This window comes from Heloderma suspectum, chromosome 14, assembly GCF_057233095.1.
Source record: "Heloderma suspectum isolate Gila_16-S chromosome 14, 16-S_ref, whole genome shotgun sequence".
NCBI classification, from domain to species: Eukaryota; Metazoa; Chordata; class Lepidosauria; order Squamata; family Helodermatidae; genus Heloderma; species Heloderma suspectum.
In genome coordinates, this window is record NC_139471.1 from 22,816,077 (window position 1) to 22,832,001 (window position 15,925).

Here is a 15,925-nt window from a genome sequence, read left to right on the forward strand (position 1 = left end):
AACTGCTCTGGGCACCACCACAAAATGGCTCCCATGGAGAATGTGGCTAGTCACATAATGGCTGATGTGGAGGCCTGGTTAGTCAAGAAGTGGTGGTGGTGGCGAGAAATGGCAAGGCCAGGGGCTGGGAGGGAGGGGGAAATGAAAAGAGTTGCTTCCTGGCCTGCCACAGACCTTTCCCCTTCGCTCGCTCTCTCTCTCTTTGGACTCCCAGCCTCTAGCCTCGCTTTCTCTCCTACTCACCCCTCGACCTCACTGTTTCTCTCCACTCTGAGCCTCTAGCCTCACTATTTCTCCCCCTCAACCCCTTCCCTGGCTATTTATTTCCCTTCCTCATCCCTAGCCTTGCTGTTTCTCCCCCACCTCTTTATGTTGCTGTTCCTCCCCACTCCTAGCCTCTAGCCTCGCTCTCTCTCTCCCCTCTCCTGCCTCGCCTTGGTTTCTCTTCCTGCCTGCTGATCAGCAGTAGGCTCAGGAACAGGAAGGGGAACCTGGCACCCTAATGTTTTCCAAGTTTTTTAAATGAAAATATTTTATGAAGGGACAGGGAGTGAAGAGGTCTATGGGCGCCACTGGAGGGGCCCGCAGGCACTGTGTTGGGGCGCCCCTGCTCTGGTGGAATGGCGGCTGTTAGACAACAGCTGAGGGAGAAGAAGATGAGCCAGACAAAGTGGTTTCTCAGCAGAGCCAGCTGTCCTCTCCCCCACTCAGCTGCATTCTTTCATGTTTTCCCTGCCAAGGCACCAACCAGGGGCATTGCTAGGGACGGAAAAGATTTGGGTCCCAATCTTTCCACTGGCATCGATGGAATGCAGAGGGGGGATTTGGGGAGGGGGCACAGTGTATAGGGAGGAGAGGGTTAGCCGTTCCTTCCCCAGCTGTGTTCCCCATGGGAATCCCCCCCCCCGTAGCTAAGTTTAGGAAAAACCTCCCATAGGCACCAATGGATTTTTTTTTCCCTAGGCTGAATTGCCATGCAGAGGGAGGAGGGGGAGGGGGTGTTCCAGCAAGTGAGGAGGGGGGTGTTAACCCTTCCTTCCCCAGTTGCAGTTTCCCTTGAAAATTGGCCCCTGCATGACAATTAAGCTGAGGGGAAAAAACCTTCTGTTGGCACTAATGGACACTCAGGACTCTGGGGAACAGAGCGGAGGCCGTGGGAAATACAGTAGATCTGAGGCCAGGGCCCCGTGAATCTAGAGCTAAGAATACCCCTGGTGCCAACTGTCCCCCAGATAAAGTGGAAGATGCACAGAAGGGCCCCCTCTGGCTGACCTAGGTGAACACGCAGCAGGATTCCATGGACACGGCTGTGCTTGCCTGGTTTAGAAGGGTTGTGAATATTCATTTCTGACGCAGAACCGGAATACACAGCCGAGGACCTGCTTGGCAAAAGGTGGCGGCGGAGGCAGCAGTGGGGGAACTGGATGTTTCTGTGATGGCCGTCTCCTCAGAAATGGCTAAGGATGTCTTTGAGGTGTATGTGTCTCCAGGATCAATGTTCTTATGAGGAGAAAGGTGCCGTTTACCTCCTCTGAGAGCATTTCTGTGCAAAAGTAAAGGTAGCCACGATGGCCGTAAGGAAAACAAGATCCAAAATCCATGTTAGTGTAACATGGATTATTAGGCTGACTCAAAGGCCACAAAAGTGTGCACGCTTTGGTCCTAGGGGCACTGAAATGTGAAATAATCACATCACCTGGTAGAGTCCTGTTTGAATGTCTCCAAAGTCTCTTCCTCTATATCATCTCAAGACTCTGACTTGGACAACTTCAGCATCAGCTCAGCTGTTCCCTGCCTTTCCCCCTCCCTTGCAAACCTGCTTTTCGTAACAGCTTGCCTGATGAAGAGATCTGGAGATCTCTGAAGCTTGCACCTTGTTTGTGATCGTTGAGTTGGCCTAATAAAGATATTTACATGAAATACATGTATTTACATGTAGTTTGTCTGCCCGATGATTGCTACATCAAGCAATCTCACATGTGCCATGAAGCCCTTGCAAATCAATCACTGGCAGATCAAATTTCACACTGTATGACGTCACCTTGATGACAAGGTTTTCCAGGGGAGGTCATTGCGAGTCAGCAAGTTACACAGAGTTCATCTGCGAGTTCTGTAGTTGCTATACAGTAGTTTTTCCTCTGAACAGCTTTGAGATGCAAACTCAGCAAAGTATCAGACGAAGGATGCATGGCCAAAGTCACAGTTCCTGCTGCATTAGAAGCATTATCACTTGCTTAGGTTACAGTTTAAAAAGGGCAACACAACCCATCGTCTTTATATTGTTTGTCATATAAGAAGAGCCCTGTTTGATCAGATCAAAGGTCCATCAAGGGTCGGAAACTTGACCACCATCAAGTTTCCAACGGTGACCAAGCAGATGCCTCTAGAAAGCTCAGAAACAGGGCACAAAGATGGTTGCATCACAGGTTTATATTAAAGCATTGCTTCTCTCTCCAGACAGAGCAAATAACAACTTAATAAAAATACAGTTCTAACTGAAATACTAAAACACTTTATACTAAATACTAAAACAATACTAAAACAAACGCACTTGCTCTTGGCTGGAAGGAAAGGCTATTTTAAAAGACCGATCTGGGTCTGGTGTGTTTTGCCAGAGTTTGTACACCTTCCTATTTCGGCCAGATCTCCACTTTTGAACGAAATACCTTTTGCCTTTTATTTTACACCTGTCCTGACTCTGCTCTTTAACCATGCCAGCACCCTTTTTGAGACGGTTTTATTTTTCCTAATTTGTGGTACACGTTTTATTTATGATTCTATTATTGTTGGTGTAAATAACCGCCAAGCGACCCTCCATTTGAAGCAATTCCCACCTTAACCATTGGATAGCTATGTGTTTCAATGACACGTCTTGCACCACGTCCTGGGCAAGGACTCAGGATTGTCACAGGCATCCTTGGACGGGTCATGACTGTCACAGTACAGAGGAAAAACTGCAACAACAAGCTTGGGTCTTGCGCAGGACTCCCTCTTAGAATCCATGGCTAAGCTGAACCTGAGCTGATGCAGCCATTTCCAATTTAGAGCGTATGTTGTGTTTATTCTTACATCATTATTATCGGAAGTTCTGTACCGGATACCGGATTCTGTACATATATGCTAGAACGATAGTTATTTGGAATACGTACAGCTGGCGTCTTAGGCTTGCCCGTGTTTGTCTTTCTAAGACTGTAGGTTTTCTGGTCTTCCCACTTTTGTCAAAGGGGGAGAAAGGAATAGGATTCAAGCTGGGTCCCATCAGACCTTCTCCAGCCCTGTTGCTTTCCTCCTCCTCCAAATTAGTGTACGTGTGATTCCTGAGAGATAAAACTTTGCCCAAGTGTTAAGAAGTTGTCTGATTTTCCTTTTTCTGAGCAAATGCGAGAGGTGGGTGGGTGGGGGCTTGCGGCAGGCCATCTTGCGCAGCAGATGGAAACGATTTCAGAAGAGAAGAAGAAGGGGGGGAAATCTGAAAATGAAAATAATCAGTGTTTCTGTTTACAAGGTTTAAGCGAGGAGATGAAAACAAAATCAAAACAAGATGCCAGAGCGGCCTGGAGGAAGGGGGCCGGGCGTCCGCGTCGCTCGTTTGCGGCACACCCCGGCCAGTGTGGCTCAGCGGCTTGTTAGAGGCTTGAACTTGGACCCGGGTTCAGATGCTTTCTGGGCTACGGAAACTTGCTGGGTGGCCTTGCTTGAGCGAATGGGGTTTCCCTTGACCTTGGACCTCCCATCTGTAAAAGGGGAACATGAGTGGCCAGCAAAAAAAGGAGAGAGAGCAAGGGAGGGAGAGAATGGTGTCATTCCCCACATTTTTAATCGCATTGTTTTAAAATGTGGGAGGCAAGCATCAGGAGGCCGGGCAACTGACAGAGTGCCTCCAGCTCTTCTAGCAGATGAGATGAAGCAAGGCTTCGGGGGTGATTAGGCCTTGCTCTCAGGGCTGCCAGGCCCAGACCCGGCGAGAGCTCCCGCTCTTCCAGGAATCGCACCCAGAGGGCAGGACGAGGCATCCCACCCAGAGTTTGTGGTGCTGTCACAGGGCAGCGGGTTGTCTATCATGTCGTTTTATGCTTACATTTTCACCACCTTGGAGTGGTGTGTGTGTTTGCATGTGCTATCTGGATGTTTATTTTTTTACTTTTTCGCCTTAAGTCAAAATGCCTGCCGTTTTGGGGGGGCCAACATTTCTTGGGCTGTCTCTGGTTGCATGCAGGATGGGCAGGTGTCCTTGTTCGCAGAGGATGGTCCTCTGTTTGAAGGTGTCCTCTGTTGGAAAGGCTGTCTTGCTCACTTCTGGATTAAAGATAAAAGAGCCGTGGGAACTGTTGCCCGTGCACATGTATGTATTTCTATTAAAATAATAATCATAATGGTTTCTGAATCTGCATTCATACATGTAGATGATTGTAGGCAAATTAGTGTCTTCTTTTTGGGTGATGAGTTTCCTCATTTTTGGTTTGATTCACAAGTGGCCACCTGCACTGCATAGGAAGTAAACTTTTGCTAAGTGTGCCTAGCCTCACTTGCAGTGGACTCCCACTTCTTACATGCCAATACTTGGGCCAGTCATGCGCTCTCTCTCTCTCTCTCTCTCTCTCGCATATTTATAGCTTTTGTGGGGGGGGGAGAGTCTTGGTTGATTGTTTTTACTCCTGCTTGAGGTCTAACGGATCACTCCATTGGAGGTGGGGAAGGAGTTCTCCTCTGAGCTTTATAAGGGATTAGATAAGTAATGGAAAACTGCTCTGTCAATTATATTAGACATGGAACCTATGGAGTTTTTAATTGGCAAAGGGTATCACAGAGGTAAGACCCCTTACGAATCCATGTCTTGGTTCCAAGACTGAGTATACGTTTTTGAAATACATAGATAACAGAGGTGGAGATCCATATTACTCCCATGTTCAGATGCAATATACCTTTGAATAGCGGTTACTGGGAGCAATTGCAGAACAGGGCTTTCATGTTCTGCTTGTGGGCTTCCTGGAGGCATTTGGTTGACCACTGTGAGGAGTAGAATGCTCGCCTCGATGGACCTTTGGTCTGATGCAGCAGAGCTCCCCAGATGTTTAGTTTAGTTACTTTTCTTCGTAAGGTGGAGCTTGACCAAGTCATCTGCAGCGGTTCGCTCTTCTTGAATTCTTCCAGGTTTATCCGTTGCTCTTCCCTTGCAGCAAACACAGGGGCCTGGATTTTGAAGGCGGATTCACTGGTGAGCAGATGATCAGGTAGTCAGAGGACCGCTTTTTGGTCCTCTAAAAGCATTAGGATCATATTATGTTGCTTAACACTTGTCTTAGAACTTACAATATTTATAAGCAGCTACTCATAAAATGAGGATTGGGTCATTTATGAATAAACAGAAGCATATTTATAATGGATGGGATATTCAATGGTGTGGGAAAAGTACTTCCCACATGCTCAGATGCACTCTTATTATTTCACATGTCCCTGGTTGGCATTGATGGCGACAGCTCTCTAACCCTCCTATGGAGTTATTAATTGGCAAAGGGTATCACAGAGGTAGACGTCTTATGAGTCCATGCCTAGGTTCCAAGACTGGGTATATGTTTTTGAAATTAATAAATAACAGAGGTGGAGATCCATGTACTCCCATTTTACAGATGAGGAACTGAGGTTGAGAGAGAGGAACGTGCCTAAGGCACAGGTAGGAGCTGAACCCAGGGCTCTTAAAAAACATCCAGTTCTTCATCAATAGTTCTGCTCCTGGCTCTGCTCTCAGATTGCGCGGCTGAGCACTGGGCAAATTTGGCTCAGATTCGAGCATGTCTGTGCACAGTGGGTCCTCTCCTTCTTCTGGATGAGCCAATCATTTCTGGGGCTTGGCCTGGCTCAAATGGAACGCCGACTAATGCAGGCATTGCTTTGGCATTGGCATCTCCACATCTGAAGCAAAGCCGTCCTGGTCCTGAAATGTTCTTTGGTACCTCCCACTGTCTGCCATAACCTGGAGCTGCATCTCGACAAAGGGCTGCCCCCCCCCCCCCGGCCAGCTCTTCCTATGGTTCAGGATGCCAATTCCCAGAAGGGCAAGATGTCAACTTTGAGGGTAGGTGGTGGGCAGAGGCCAGGTGGCCGCTGGGCGTGGTGGCGTGCTGTGCCCTTTCCTGCGAGCTCCTGGGAGGGGACGCAAAGGCGAAAACGGCAATTCCATTTAGTGTGTTAGTTTCCTCCGGGAATTACAAAGTGATTTTGCCTGCGCATGAGGGTTTTCTATAGAAGGGAAAATAAACAGATGTTGCTGAAGCTGAATCCCATTAATCATCCTATAGCAATGAGTCAAACGGCTAAACAAAAAAGAAAATTCCTTCAACATGGGCCAAGATAATCACATCCCAAGTATTGCCTCCAAACTGAACATCTCAGAGGGCTGAGGGAACGCCTGAGCTAAGTGGGTGATGGGTTCCCACAGTTGCTGAAGTCTCCCTCTATGGCTGGCCTCGAATCCCTGTCACTTGTTCATCCACTCACAACACGGGGCTTAAAAACAGGAGGTAACTGCCATGTACTTGTGGTGGGTGCAAGAGAGATACAGCGTTGTTGGCTGAGCCACTGGGTTTACATTTGAGGTCATTGGCACAGAATGTTCATGAACATTCTATGTGTGGAGGGGACAGCTGTGGAATGTTGACAAACAGTACAGCTTCTATGACGGAAGTGAAAGGTCGGTCTGGCTAGGGAAATATATATCACATATAGCCTAGAGGGGACTGTGAGTAGATGGAAGGAAAAAGGGCAGTGGCTGCAAAGCTATAATGAGGTAGGGGACTTGGGAGGAGCCACAGAGTTGAAGAGAGATGGTGTTTGATGGCGTCAGATGCTGGAGCACTGTGTTCTCGAGAAGCCGCCACCTTCTTTTGGATGGGGGTTCACATGTGAGTAGGACCTGTCTTGCATTAACAAACTGAAGTTGGGTGGAATAAGATCATCCATGTGTGCCTGAGTAGTAATCATATCCTTTCCCCAGTTCTGTTTTCCCCATTAAGTCATTGTAGTGGTGGATGTGGATGGGAAAAATACGAGGAGGAAACATCCCCCCCCCAAAAAAAAAGACTAGTGGGGGGCAGCCAGGGGGAAGGAACTGGACGATCTAATCTCTGAGGTCTTTTGCCCATGGAGGATTTTTTGTTTTGTTTTGTTAATGAGTGTTGCCTCCGGGACACATAGGGCTTCCGGTTCCTGGGGACAGTGGGAGGTTTTCAGGGCAAGGTGAGGGCCAGAAATGTGGAGCAAAGAGCAAATCCTTAAAATGAATCCCATGAGAATCTGAAGATGTGGGTGAAATGTTGACTGGGGTGGGGGAGGCTGGGTCTGTCTTGGCACTTGAACAGGGCTGGCCCAGACATTTTGCTGCCTGTAGTGAGGGACAGGACAACCCCTCCCACCCTGTTCCAGGTATGGGAGCCAACTGGGCTGGCAGCAGAATCTCACTTCAACACTGGTGACAGGGGGCAGCAAGCTCTTGTGCCCCTGAAGGCAGCAGGCTAGGTGAGGGGCACGGGGTGCGCCACAAGGCTAGTAACAAGCAAGCCCCTGGGGAGCTGGCTCAGGAAGCCAGGAACAGCTGGAAGGCTCACTGGAACAGCTGGAGAAGGTGCCTGCAGCTGCTGCCACCACACAGCATCTGCCCAATGGTAGGACTGGCCCTGCAACCTGAGAAAGTGCCTTATAATGAGAAAACAGCTGATGTGTAAACCTTCCTTCAACTGGAGGTGGTTGTAATTAGCTTCAGTCCATCACCCCCAATCATTTTTAGGAGCCCTCTGAATAACATAAAGACAACCAAAATGATAAAGCGGGTGGAGCAACTGGCCTATGAAGAAAGGTTACAATGCCTGGGGCATCTTAGACAAAAAGCAGGTAATGGGGTAGGGGGAATATAATAGAGGTGTATAAAATTATGCATGATGTGGAGATGCATAAGACTTGAATCCAATGGGGTCATCCCATGAAGATGAATGGTAGGAGATTCAGCGCAGATAAGAGGAGGCACTTCTTCACACAGTGCAGAGTTAAATTATGGAACTCGCCACCACAAGATGTAGTGATCGTGACGAACTTGGGTGGTTTTAAACGGGGATTAGACAAATTCATGGAGGAGGAGGCTATCAGTGGCTGCTGGTGCTGCTGGCTGTATATTACCTCCAGTATCAGAGGCATTATGCTTTTCAATACCAGTTGCTGGGGAACACGTGCAAGAGGATGCTGTTGCCCTCCCATCCTGCTTGTGGGGGCTTCTCAGAGGCATGTGGTTGGCCACCGTGGGAACAGAAAACAGGACCAGACAGGCCTTTGGTCTGATCCAGAATGGCGCTTCTTATGTTCTTCTCTATTTAGGAAATCTCTAGGCTGCCCCTAGGTATGACATTCTCAGGGTGGCATACATGAAACAGTAAAAACAATTGTCCGTCTGTCTCTCATCTATCTATCTATCTATCTATCTATCTATCTATCTATCTAATCACATGACACAGCTTTCTCCAACCTGGTGCCATCCAGATGTGTCAGACTACAACTCCCATCATTCTCAACCAGCATGCTGGCTGGGAATAATGGGAGTTGCAGCCCAACACATTTGGACAGCTCCAGTTTGGGGAAGGCTGACATAACATATAAACAGGAGGAAGCATTTGGAAATAGAGCAATGAGAGCAAAAAGGATAAACCCACCGTTAAAACCAGCTCAGCCTCCACGTTAGAATGCAACAGATATTTGCCTAGCACTAAAGTGATATCCAAGTCAGCACCAGGCGCACTTCTGTGGGAGGGCATTCCGTACAGAGTGCCACCACTGAGAAGGCTGTCTCCTCCCTCATCAGCTGCCTAACTTCAGATGTGGGGGATGGGGATTTCGAGCAACGCCTGTCCAATGGCGACTGTCAGGGCCGGGGTGAGGGGAGCCTTCCTGGTCCTCATGAAGTGTCTGTGCCTGCTCCCCCCACCCTTTCGGGCTTTGTTGACCAACGCACATCCCCGAGAGACCCAACCTTTGAAATTGGGTCCAGGCTGATCCATCGTTCTCCTGCAGGTAACGGCATCACGTTGGAAGGGGCAGTCCCGTCCGAGCAGGACAGCCAGCCGAAGCCAGCAAAGAGAGCCCGGACGTCCTTCACGGCAGAGCAGCTGCAGGTAGAGAGCCCGGGTGGGTGAGGCAGGGCTCTCTCCGGAGCGGTGGTGGGATGCGAGAGGCTGGCGATGTGCCCGGATTACTCTGCCTATCACCCTCCCCCTAGGTCATGCAAGCACAGTTTGCTCAGGATAACAACCCAGATGCGCAGACCCTTCAGAAGCTGGCAGACATGACGGGCCTCAGCAGGAGAGTTATTCAGGTGAGGCCTTGAGTGCAACGCTGGCAGCCCGAAGGATGTGCCCTGTGCCATCAGACCTGTCCAGCTGGATAAGACCAAGAGATCCATCTAGCACAGCTCCCTGGTCTCTGAGAGCAGCCCGAGAGATGCCCCAGGAAACTTGCAACAGGGCACCATGAAGATCTCGATCCTTTTTGTTGTTGTTATGTGTTGTGGGATGTTCATCAGTGTTCTATATATGGAGGTGACAATCACAGGATGCTGCCCAACAGTCTACTTGCTGTGAGGGAAGTAAAAGGGCAGTCTGGCTGAGAGTTTTCAAGCAAGAACCCAAATAGAGCATGAGGGATTGTTGGAAGAAATAGAAACAATGGCAAGGAAGCTAGGATGTGAAGTTTCCATAAGAGCTGATTCAAATGTTCAGGGGTGCTTTCTTAATCAGTCCCAGAACTGTGAAATATTTTAATACATTTAGTTAAAATGTATTTTACATTATTTTAAGGCTTCTTTAAGGGCCAAACCCTTTAATGCTTCCCTATGGCCCAAATCAGTTGCACATAGAAAGCTATTGTGAAAGAGGAAATGTTCCCCCTAATGAGCTAGCTTTCCAAGTGCTGTGTGTGTGTGTGTGTTTAAATGGGGGGGCATTCAAATAGGGGAGCTCCCCACCTAGAGTTGGAATGGTGCAGTTCTGGGAGGGCTTTCGCTCAACTTGGAATTGGCTTGGGTGGAGGGTGTTGGTGGATGGGTGGGCTCACAGTAGAATGGCAACTCCACGGGACAATTAACTTGACAGTCAAGACAAGAATGAAGGGGAGGTGGGTACTGAGATACTGAGTTCTTAGAAGATTATAATTTTTAAGAGGATGATTGATTGACTCGAGGTGTATCTTCAGTATCGCACCCTTGCTTTGGCTGGATTGACATTTGAATGTCCAGCCCCCTTAGCCCATCTTTCCCCAAATATTTCAGAAAAAGAGATGACTTGGGCTGGCTAGCCTATCTTCTCCTGTAGCTTTGCTGTCATCTGAGTCTCCTGTCTGAAATACCTTATTTGTTGTCCATCCTTGACTGATTCCCACATCCCTGTCTTGTCTGTTGAAGGAAGGTCTGGGGTATCCTTTAGGTAGGGATCACGTCACTTCTCCTTTTTGTGCAGCACCAAATTCATTGGCAGGCAACCTGGTGGCCTGCAGATGTTTTGAGCTACAACTCCCATAAACCTCTGATCATTGGCCATGCTGGGTGGGGCTCATGGGAGTCATAGTCCAAAACATCTGCAGGGCACCAGGTTGCCTACCATTGACCTACTTCACTGTGGGTGCTAAACAGAGGGAGAGGCTGTGGCTCAGTGGTAGAGCCCCTGCTGTGCTTGTGGAAGGTCCCAGGTTTGATCCCTGGCACTGCCAGGTAAGGCTGGAAAAATTCCTGTCTGAAACCCTGGAGAGTTGCTGCCAGTCAATACTGAGCTAGATGGACAAATGGTCTGACTCAGTATAAGGTAGCTTCCTATGTTCCTATTAAATTCAACCCTTTATTTAGAATCATGAGGACTGGAATCTTACTTTATTTCTAGGTGAAGGACAGTAGCTCCATGGCAGAGCACATACTTTGCATACAAAAGATTCCATGTTCAACCTCTGGCATTTCCACGTAGGGCTGGAAAAATGTCTGCCTGAAACCCTGGCAAGCCGCTGCTGCCAGTCAGTGTTGACAATACCAGGCTAGATGGACTAAGAGTCTGTTTGGGATAAGGCAGCTTCCAAGTACTTATTTATTTCAAGTATTTTTATCCTGTTCCTCAGCCAAAGAGGTTACCAGAGCAGTTTACATATAATCAGTAAAACAAGATCGCAACATTTTTATTGCAATTCCCCTCTAAAATGTTTTTTTTGGGGGGATTTTGCATGCTAGGTTTGGTTTCAGAACTGCAGAGCGCGACATAAAAAGCACACACCCCAACATGCGGTGCCGCCATCGGGAGGTTCCCAGTCCCGCATCCCTTCGGTGTTGCCCGACGACATCCACTATTCCCCCTTCAGCAGTCCTGAGAGGGCCAGGATGGTGACGCTGCACAGCTACATAGAAAGTAAGTGTTGACGTGCGTGCGGAAAGCCACAGCGCAGCGGCTGAGAAACTGTGGTAGGAACTGGGTCCTCACCTCACCTCTGTGTGAACATCTAGGCAATCTGCCCTCTCGCTTGCTGAGCCCCAGTTCTCTGATCTGCCTTGTGGGGATAACACCCCATGATAACAAGATAACGTAAGTGAAGCATTTCAGGTGCTACGGCTGCAGTTCTAAACACGCGTCCTAGGCAGTGAGCCCCACTGAACGCAGTGAGGCTTACTTCTGAATAAAAGTACACAGGATACGGCAGTAAGTGGCACAGTCATGCTGGAAGCCGGTGAGTGACCAGGGGCCACTCGGGGAAAGAAAAGAATTGACCCTGTGAAAAGGAGATGGGAGTCCTGTGAAAGCTGGAGCAGGGCACCTTTGCCAAAGAGAAAAATGTTCCCTTGTTGCGGCTCAATAGCGCATGCGCTGTCCTCCTCTGGGATCTGAAATCCTACTTCACCATCGTGCAGTTAAGCTATGGTGTGATCCGACAGATTGTCTCTGCCCCTGCCTTTAAATATCTGCTGCTTATGGCCGCTGTGATGGGGACATCGTGTTTCCTTTGGGTACTGCACATCTGCAGTATGGTGTGGAAATATGGCGGTGGGGACCGGAGCACCAGTCACCAGCGCATGCAGCGGAACAAGCTGGAGAGGCAATGGGAATGGGAGGGGATGAGGACCACTGGTAACGGCTCACTTTGGCAGGTGTGGCCCTATCTGGTGAGCAAGTCTTTTGCTTCCTGTAGAGAACGGGGTGGTGGTGGAGGAGGAGGAGGAGGAGGAGGGTGGACAGGTGCTAATTGTCTGTAAACAACAAACCCTTGCCAGAGGTTTGTTTTTTCCTTTTCAAAAGGATCCGTAAGTGTATCTTTCTTACACGTTGTGGCTCTCCATTGTCCACCCAGCTGCCTTTCTGGTTCAGTGTATAATGTGCAGCCGTGGGGGTGCTTTCCTGTTGAATGGCACAGTGGTGATGGTGTGTCCATCTCTGGCACACAAGAATAAGGCCCGAAGCTGCCTTCTCATTCACAGGTCAGGTCCAGTGTGGACAAATGCACTGCCGCCTCCCCTACGCCGCCCCTCCTGTGCACCTCAAAGCCGACATGGAAGGACCCCTATCGAGTAGGGGAGAGAAGGTAAAGGCTCCTTTGCTTGGGCAATAACTGCTAATGCTTCCACAGCTTCAGATGTCCCCCTCCCTCCCAGTTCCACAACACGTCCCCCATGAGACCTGAACCTGATGCTTTGGGGTCTAGAAGCAAAAGCTTCACCTATTCTGGCCTGAGGAGGTGTAGCTCCTTCCCACCTCCCTCCGTTTCATCCAGCTATCACAGGCCCTGCCTGGCTCCCTGATTGGCTAGGAGCTTAATACAAACTTTCCTGGGCCAGATGACACCATTCCTGGTTGTTCTGCCATCTTGCGGAGGTGGTGATGGTGGAGGATTTCCGTGTGGTTCATTGGGTGAATGTATGAACTTGTGTCAAAACTGTTGGCGTTTGGGAGACATACAGAATCAAACACAGGGCTAAAGTAGGAGGAAAATCCCCAGTTTAGCATCAGTTCAGTAGATTGTGGTCTGGCCCAGTTAAACCTTTGCCCTTCCCACTTTGGGGGTGATTCCCTCTCTTGCACAGAACCTGTGGGGTCTCAGTACAAAGTAGCTTCATTGCTCAGTGCTAGGGCACCTGCTTTCATGCAGATGACCCCTGGTTTAATCCTCAACATCTCCGGCCAAAGCCTATCAGGCAGCAAGGTGGGGCAAGATCCCGAGACCTTGGCAGAGCAGCCGCCAGTCAGAGGAACCAGTAGTGGGGGGCTAGATGGCCCAAAGGTCTCACGCTGTATGTGCCAGACTGCTTTGTGCTTCCCACTGCCCCTAGAGGCGAGGAGGCCCTGAACAGTGTTACCCAGGGATTGGCTTCTTTTGGGGGAGAGCATGCTGGAGACTTACGGCACCTTTGTAATATTTGCTTTATTTGCAAGTATACACGCAGAGCGTAAGTGGAGGCAAACAGCAGGCACTCCTACAAGGCAGCAATTTATTTATTAATTACATTTCTATACCACCCAATAGCGGAATCTCTCCGCCCTACATTAGATCTCCAGGGAGAGAAACTTTCCCACTCTCCACCGAGCCTTCAACCATCTCACCGCTCTCTCTCTCCTTTTCAAACTCTTCTCCCGCCTCTCTGGAGGGGTGTTGCCTCCCCCACCCTTGTTCAGAACTCTCAGACTCCCACGGCCATTAGCTCCAATCCTTGGCTATTAACCAGCTACCTGTCTAGCAAAGGGATGGACAGCAAGCAGCAGAGCCCGCTCTTCCTTTGGAGAGGCACGGCTGGCCCTGGGAGCCTCTCCTGAACGCTGGCCATCTAGCCTGCGCCTTGAGTACCTCAGAGCCCCCAGTCCTATGCAGTGTGGCACTGCATTTGCCTCCTCAGGAGGAGGTGGAGGACAGGAGCAGCTGCCTCCCAGAAGGCTCAGACTGAGGAGTAGGTGAGGCCCGAGGGACTCGGGACAGGAAGAGACCCCCTCCTGCCGAAAAAGGCACTGATCTGTATCCTGGGAAGGGGAGGATAGGCGGGGCCTCCTTTCTCCCTCTCCCCTTTGTGACATTATTCCTTTCCCATGGGCAGCCACAATCCCCAGCCAGCTCCTAGCGACATTTGTATATTGCTGGATTTGTCTCTCTCCATCGCTGAGTCCCTCTGTACGGTTTTCCCAACAGGTCATCCTGTTCCAGTACTGACTGCTTATGCGCTTCCTAATCTCCGAGGGATGCTTGCAGCGGCCCTGCTGCTCAGTCATCTGTCACTGGACCCATGGCAACCGTGGGCCGCCAAGCTGCGGGAACCCGCCCGCGGCATTCTCAGTCCCTTTGACCAATCTGGCATCTGGCTCTCAACCCATCTCCGGCACGACCACCGCCACCATCATCTGTTGAGCACCTGGCTGTGTTCTTCTGCTGTCCCTCCTGCTTGGGACTTGTTGGCTGGCGACGATTCCAGGGCAGCGGATTCCAGGGCAGCGCCCTCTCCAACCAGCCGATGCAAGCAAGGAGACCCGCTCCCAGAACGAAAGGAAGAGCGAAGGTCGATGGCCAACTGTGGATGTGTCCATCTACTACCACTTCACCATATTGGAAAAAGAAACTGAGCCACTTGGGCTAAAGTGTTCCTTCTTACGTGTTGGTCGCCATTGCTCTTAAACCTCTCTAAGAATCAAGTCTACTGACAAGTCTGTCCAGCCTTTAAATAGAGACCTGGAGGCTAAATCCTTTCTCCGTTCAACAGAGTGTCGCCAGCGGGGACTAGGAACCTGTATCTTTCAATTTTTTTTTTTAAACTATTGGGTCTTTGACTCTCCCTGTAAGAAACATCCCTCGACTCCTTTGACAGGCAGGAATTTGCAGTTCTGAAACCAAACACCAGCGGTCTGTATGGGAAGGATCCATTCTAGGCTGTTTGCAGACCATCACATACACTTCTACCCAACTGCCCAGGGGGCGGGGGAAGTTAAAAAAATATTTCTAACTCCAAGGTGCCAGAATCCAATCATTCGGGCCCAAGGCCCTGCACAGAGCTGAGAAAATATTTAGATATTCCTTGGTGTCCAACTTTTTAAGGAGCTGGCTGGGGGTGATCGGGTGCCTGGGATTTTTACAACACTGCAGAGACTGTTGGCAAAACTGGAATTTCAATTGGAGGTCTCTCTCTCTCTCTCTCTCTCTTTACAGATAGTGTTCGGTGCTCTCAGGAAGAGATTTTGCTATGCAGAGCTACTGCATCAGATCTGTGATGTACACAGTATTGTCTCCTCTGCTTGGTAGCAACTCTCCGAGGCCTCAAGCTTTGCCCCGCTACAAATAGGTGGCTGTTTGATTAACTGGCAGGCGGACTGGCTCTCTTGTTAGAAAAGCCCTTACATACTGTTCCCTTGGACCCAATTCTCAGCCCTGAATGGGCGATTCCCCCGCCCCCAAAACCCTGTGCAGTGCCATAGCCTTTACCAGGGGACAAGGCCATGAGCAGTTATGTAAGCCCCTCCCTGCTGGAACTGATTACGCCAGTGATTTCTTAGCCTCCTTTCTCCTGGGGCTGCTGACTCAGTGACTGGGTTCACACAACACGCTAATCCACACTCACTGGTTGAATATGGGTTGCTTGTTGTAACCGTGGGTTAGTGCATTGTCTGAACCCAAGACATTTTCCGCAGGGTGATTTGTTAACCATGCAGTGTGGCTTATTTTCCTTGAACAAGCCACCTTGAGAACCCGTGGTTTGTTGCTGGGTTGTTCAGGGTGGTGAACAAGCCACACTGCATGGTTAACTCTGCATGGCACCTGTGGAAAATGTCCTGGGTTCAGACAACATGCTAAACCATGATTCAACAAACCACCCGTGGTTCAACAACAAACCTCACTGAACTACTGGGTTAGTGTGTTGTGCAAACAGCCCCAAAGGCATGGGGGTATC

The 15,925-nt window shown here is 49.6% G+C and overlaps 1 protein-coding gene across 1 annotated transcript in view; it reads left to right on the plus strand.

Moving 5' to 3' along the window:
• The window catches only part of LHX6 (LIM homeobox 6), a 29,242-nt gene extending 15,043 nt beyond the window's left edge, over positions 1-14,199 (plus strand). The window contains exons 5-9 of the mRNA XM_084821375.1: positions 9,052-9,152; positions 9,257-9,352; positions 11,246-11,420; positions 12,482-12,585; positions 14,179-14,199. Of these exons, the coding sequence (XP_084677501.1) occupies positions 9,052-9,152; positions 9,257-9,352; positions 11,246-11,420; positions 12,482-12,585; positions 14,179-14,199 (497 nt within the window). The remainder of the gene's footprint in view (positions 1-9,051; positions 9,153-9,256; positions 9,353-11,245; positions 11,421-12,481; positions 12,586-14,178) is intronic.
• Positions 14,200-15,925: the final 1,726 nt, after the last annotated feature.